Source organism: Apteryx rowi, unplaced genomic scaffold (genome assembly GCF_003343035.1).
Source record: "Apteryx rowi isolate R43461 unplaced genomic scaffold, aptRow1 scaffold_1277, whole genome shotgun sequence".
Lineage (NCBI taxonomy): Eukaryota > Metazoa > Chordata > Aves > Apterygiformes > Apterygidae > Apteryx > Apteryx rowi.
Window position 1 is genome coordinate 74,634 of NW_020447505.1, and position 5,390 is coordinate 80,023.

A 5,390-nucleotide genomic window follows, 5' to 3' on the forward strand; every position below is an offset into this window, starting at 1 on the left:
TCGCGGCCCCCCAGCGCCGAGCACACAAACAGCTGCTCAACCAAACCCTCCTCGCGCGGGCGGGCTTAAGGCGCGGCGCAGCCAATCAGCGGTGGGCAGCGGGGCGGACGGCCCGCCTCTTCCCGCCCGTGAGGCCAATCGGAGGGGGAGAGCGCGCGCCGGGGCTCCGCCCCGGGGCGGGGGAGCCTATCGGCGGATGGGGATTGCCTGACGAGCAGCGCCGCGCGGCCAATGGGAGTGAGGACGGGCCGGAGGGCGATCAGCCAATGATCACCGGAAACGTCATGAAAGAGGCGGGCATTGGCATTACTGACGGAGCTGGCGACCAACGGGAAGCGCTGCCTCACTGGGGGCTTCATCAACAACAAATAAGGTGACCTAAGGGGGCGTACTACCGCGGCCACAGCCACCAATCAGAACGCGGGCCGCTGCCCCATAGCCCAATCGCAAGGCAGCAGGGTCCCAGCCCAGCCAACCCGAGACCAGAGCCGCGATGACTGACGCGGGCGAGCCCCAAAGGCCCAGGGCTGCCCAAGGCAGGGCCGCCCGCGGCCTCCCTGCCGGCCAATCAGAGGCGGCGCTGGCCATGATTGACAGCCCGTGGAGGGGCGGAAGGGCGGGCCCGCCGAGCGCGGGGGCCGCTGGGAGCCGTGACCCTTGACCCCCCCTTACCGCAGCTCCCAATTACCTCAGTTAAGCCRGGCCCTCCAATAGGGGCGGGTCCCGCCGGGGGCGGAGCTTATCCTGGCCAATGGCAGCACTCCAGAGCAGAGGTGGGGCGTGGCCACAGAAGGGCGTGATAAGGGGCGGTGCTTGTGGCTGTGGGCGGGGCCAAGGCCGGGTTGGGTGGGTATGGGGAGGCCATATGGAGACCCGGGGGCACCTATGGGGGAGGCCGTGGGGCCACGGGGGCGGTGGGGGGCCCTAGAGACACACAGCAGCATATATGGGGTCATATAGCCATGGGACCCATATGGGGGTCATGGAGCCCTAGGGGCATGTAGGGGGGCTGTTTAGACCCACAGCAACATATACAGCAGCCATATAGCCACGGGGGCATATATGGGGGAGCTATAGACCCCCGGGGCACATATGGGGAGGGTCATATACACCCACAGCAACATATGTGGGGCCCATGGCCCATGGGGGGGGTCTTACAGACACCCAGGGGCACATACAGGGGTCATATAGACCCACAGCAACATATGTGGGGGTGATGGCACATGGGGGGGTCCTATAGACCCTCAGGGGCACATATGGGGATCATATAGACCCACAGCAACATATCAAGGGGGCACATATGGGGATCCTATATACCCACAGAGCCACATATGGGGTGGCCATAGAGACATAGGACCCTATAGACCCAGAGGTGTGCACAGAGTCAGTGTATAGACATAGGGGTGTATACGGGTGTCATTTAGAGATGAGGGCGCCTATGGGGGCCCTGCACCCCTGTGAAGAAGGCCAGGTGCATAGCGACACGTGGGGGCTCACATGCAGGGTGCCTACAGCCACTTCTATAGGGGGACGTGCAGGGCAGGGGCTGCACGTATACCTGGGTGAATATATGCATGCACGTATAAGGGGTGCAGCTATGGGGTGAATAGAGGGGTCTGGGGGTTCGCACCGCATGCATACGTCAGCACGGGGCCACGTGCGCCGACAGCAGCCCCCAGCRCCCGCCGCGGCCCCGCGCCGCCCTCCCCGCCGCTGCCGCGCAGCCACGAAGAACTCCAGGCAAAGAACTAGGAATATTTAATGGTTTTTAAAGGAGTTACACAAATATTTTTAACATTTGGTAAGAAATCACAGCCGGGAAGTTACAAAAGTCAGTGACAAAAATATCCCGGGAAGGCGGGTTCGGAGACGGCTGTAAAGAAATTCTGTTACAAAATACTCCAAGGTGCTTCTCTAAGAAACGCTCTACAAAAGAACTCTGCTACCACGGCTTATAAATACCTATTTGTTCCAGTCCAAAAATACATATAAATCTTCATGTTCCCAAATATTGCAGTAGATATTTAGCCGGCACCGACCCTCCCTGCAGGCCTCCACCTCCTCCCGCGGTTTTCAGCCCCAAGCTGGCAGTGTTTGGAGAGGGAAACAGTGCCCGGCCGCGGGGCTCCCGCCGCCCCGGTGCCGCCGAGGAGCCTTGAGAGCCGCAACAGCCACGATAAGACAAGGAGCAGCTGGCCTTCGAGACAGCGGCCGAGGAGGAGGAGGAGGCCGGGAAACGCCGGGGACGAAGATGCTGCCTCCCTTGACCCCCTGCACCCAGGGGGCGAAGGCGAACGTGGTCACGGGCCTCAGCTTTCCTCCGCGCGTGCACGGTGCTGCAGGGATGGGCAAAGGCCTCGTGCCGAGCGAGCTGGGGCCGGTTTCACTGCCGGGGCTGGGAGCAGGGCAGCGGCAGGAGCCGCCCCCACAGTCCCCATCGTCCCCAAGGTCGAGTACGAGCTGCCCTGGTCAGATCTGGCTGCTTCCAGGGAAATAAATACACCGGGGAGGGAGCCGGCTTCAACCCGACTGCTCCCTACGAGACGCTGGTGTGACGCACGGCCTCGAGGCCGGGCAGCACGGACGAGCGTCGCTCCGCGGGGCTGCGACGCGGCCGACCCTTTCCCGGGAGCGACTGCTCCATGGGGACGCAGGGCCCACGAGCCACCTCTCGGGCTGGAAGACACCAGAGGCTCCTCCCGTGCTGGCAGGATGGACAAGGCAAGCCGGCCGGGCTCGGGGGGCCGGGAGAGGCCTGGCTGTGCTGGAAGGAGCCGGGCAAAGCCAGCACTAGCCCGTGGGCCGGCCAGCATCTCCACAGCCCGAAGCGCCTCCCGGGGAAGGGCTGTAAGTGCCTGAAGTCCGGGAGAGGGAAGACGGGGGCCTCCACGAGGCGGCAGCGGAGCGGGCCCGGCCCGGGCAGGATTGCAAGCGGTGGAGCCGCACGACCCGGGACCCGCTCTGCTCCGCGGGGGCTCAGACCCAGCTCGGGGCAGGAGAGAGGTCACGGAAGGGAAAGAGGGTCCGTGAGCCCCGGCGACGCCGCCCTGGGGCCGGAGGCGCCTCCCGGCCCCGGGATCCCACCTCCGCGGCRCAGGGCCGGGGGGGCAGGCGGGGGGCGCGCGGGCAGGGACGGCGGCCCCCGCTCTCCAGGCAGGTGCCGGGCGGCGGGAGGCTGCCACGTCCCGTCCCGAGGGCTCCGGCCCGGCAGAGCCGCGAGGGCTAAGTGCAAGCAGGGGGGGCGGCAGCCCTGGGGCCAGGCCGCCTCACAAGCGCAGGTGGGGGACGGCCCGGGTGACGTCGCGGAAGAAGGGGTGACCCAGCGCCGACTTGGCCGAGATCCGCTTGTTGGGGTCGTAGTGCAGCATTTGCTGGGGAGAAAGAGGGGGCGGTGAGGGGGCGGCGAGGGGGCGGCGAGGCCCTGCTCCCCCCCCCCCGCGGCGCCCCCAACCCCTCACTCACTGCCAGCAGCTTCCGCCCCTCCTCGTCCAGCGGCGGCACCACTTTGCTGAAGTCCTGGCGGGCCCATTTGGGGAAGCTGGGCTTGTAGTCGGGCATGGAGGTGACGCCCGGCCACATGGCCTCGTCCGGGGTGCCCAGCGTGCGGAAGATGCGGAAGAGCTGGTCGATCTCCGAGTCTCCGGGGAACAGGGCTCGCCGGGTGATCTGGGCAAGAGGAGAGAGCCGTGGAGAGCCCGGCCGCGGCTGGCACCCACGACGGGTCGAACCCGACGCGAGACGGGGGCTGCCCAGGGGTGCAGGGTTATGGAGGAACCTGGCTCCTCCGAAGTGCCCGGCGACGGGGCGAGAGCCGGCGGGCGCCGAACTGGGAGCTCTCCGCCCCCAGGGGCGTCCGCACCAACCGGCCCCCGGGACGCCTTGCCCTTTCCAAGCAAAGCTGCGCCCGGCACGTGTTTTCGGGTGCCGGGCAGGGCCAGGCTCGCCGAAGGGACAAACCCTTGGCCAGGGATCAAAGGGCCCCTCGTGAAGCGGCGCCGCGTCAGCCCCCTCGTGACGCGGCCCCCGGCGGCGGGCAGGGCGCTGGGAGCGGGTCACGGCCCCGGCCGCGGGCTCACATGATGTCCCCGCGCGCCCCGGCCGGCGCGGGCCCTTCCGCCGGGGCCCGGGAGCCCACAAAGCCCCTTTCTTCGCCAGCCGGGTCCCCGCGCCGCGGTGACGTCAGGGCCGCCTGCCCCGGGGCCGCGGCTGGGGCGGAGGCGCCCGTGCAGAACCGGTCCCGCCGGGCTGGGCGCACCCCGGCTTCGCCCCTCGGACCTGACCCTGGGGTGACGTGCGCCCTCCGACGCGAGGGGCYGCGTGCACCGGGCCCCAGCCGCGCTCCGGCTCCTCTCCCCACCCCRGGGGGCCGCTCACCATCTCGGCAAAGATGCAGCCCAGGCTCCAGATGTCCACGGCCGTCGAGTAGTACTTGCAGCCCAGCAGGATTTCGGGGGCTCGGTACCAGAGAGTCACCACCTGCGGAAAGGGGGGAAGGGGCGCTGGCTCCTCCGCCCTGCCGGCCCGGCCCAAGCCGTYGCGCCCGTCCCTCAGTGGGTAAACTGAGGCAGGGGGCCCGGACAAGCACTGGGGGCACTCACCTCGTGCGTGTACGTCCGCACGGGCACCCCGAAGGCGCGGGCCAGGCCGAAGTCAGCCAGCTTGATGGCTCCCTCGGCGTTGATGAGCAGGTTCTGGGGCTTGAGGTCGCGGTGCAGCACGCGGTGGGAGTGGCAGAAGGCCAGGCCCTGCAGCAGCTGGAACAGGTAGCTCTGCGGGGAGGGGGCGCACGGTCGGCACGGCTCCGCGGGGCCCAGCGCTGCCCCGTGGGGCCCAGCGCCGCTGGGAGCCGGCGCGCCACCCGCCTTGGCCCTACCTTGATCAGGGGCAGGGCGATGCCGCTAATGGAAGACGAGTCCATGAACTTCTTCAGGTCCTGGTGCAGGAACTCGAAGACCAGGTAGAGCTTGTTCTCCGTGTGGATCACGTCCAGCAGCCTGGAGGCAAGCGGGGCGCAGGCCTGGGCCCGGTGCCGCACGCAGGCGGCAGGGCGCCCCGCTCCCACGGCCCCGGCCGGCACCCGTCGGCGCCCCGTCCCCCCGCTTACTTGACGATGTTGGGGTGGTTGAGCTCCTTGAGCAGGGAGATCTCGCGGATGGCCGTGCTGGGGACGCCCTCGGTCTCCCTGCGGGCGAAGCCACCGGGGCCGGGATCAGCGGGCTGAGCCGCGGCCCCGGGTCGTCGTCCCCCCTCCCCGCCGCCTCGGGGCTGCCTCACGTGTCCAGGCGGATCTTCTTGAGCGCCACCACCTCGCCGGTGACCTTGTTCCGGGCCTTGTAGACGACGCCGTAGGTGCCCTCGCCGATCTTCTCCACCTTCTGGAAGTTCTCCAT

The 5,390-nt window shown here is 68.2% G+C and overlaps 1 protein-coding gene across 1 annotated transcript; it reads right to left on the minus strand.

Moving 5' to 3' along the window:
- Positions 1–1,742: 1,742 nt before the first annotated feature.
- CDK2 (cyclin dependent kinase 2) lies at positions 1,743–5,390 on the minus strand. The gene is made up of 7 exons (XM_026055916.1): positions 5,275–5,390; positions 5,105–5,182; positions 4,874–4,994; positions 4,599–4,769; positions 4,375–4,476; positions 3,463–3,666; positions 1,743–3,371 (listed from the first exon to the last, which is right to left on the minus strand). Exons 1-7 carry the CDS (start codon positions 5,388–5,390, stop codon positions 3,267–3,269), a joined length of 897 nt encoding a protein of 298 aa, XP_025911701.1. The 3' UTR covers positions 1,743–3,266.

Excerpts from the sequence above, each read along its gene's own strand:
- CDK2 (XM_026055916.1), bottom strand. The coding sequence starts at position 5,390 with ATGGAGAACTTCCAGAAGGTGGAGAAGATCGGCGAGGGCACCTACGGC. Across the intron at positions 3,667-4,374 it reads GCTGCATCTTTGCCGAGATG|ATCACCCGGCGAGCCCTGTT; the intron begins GTGAGCGGCCCC and ends CCTCTTGCCCAG. Across the intron at positions 3,372-3,462 it reads AGGGGCGGAAGCTGCTGGCA|CAAATGCTGCACTACGACCC; the intron begins GTGAGTGAGGGG and ends CTTTCTCCCCAG.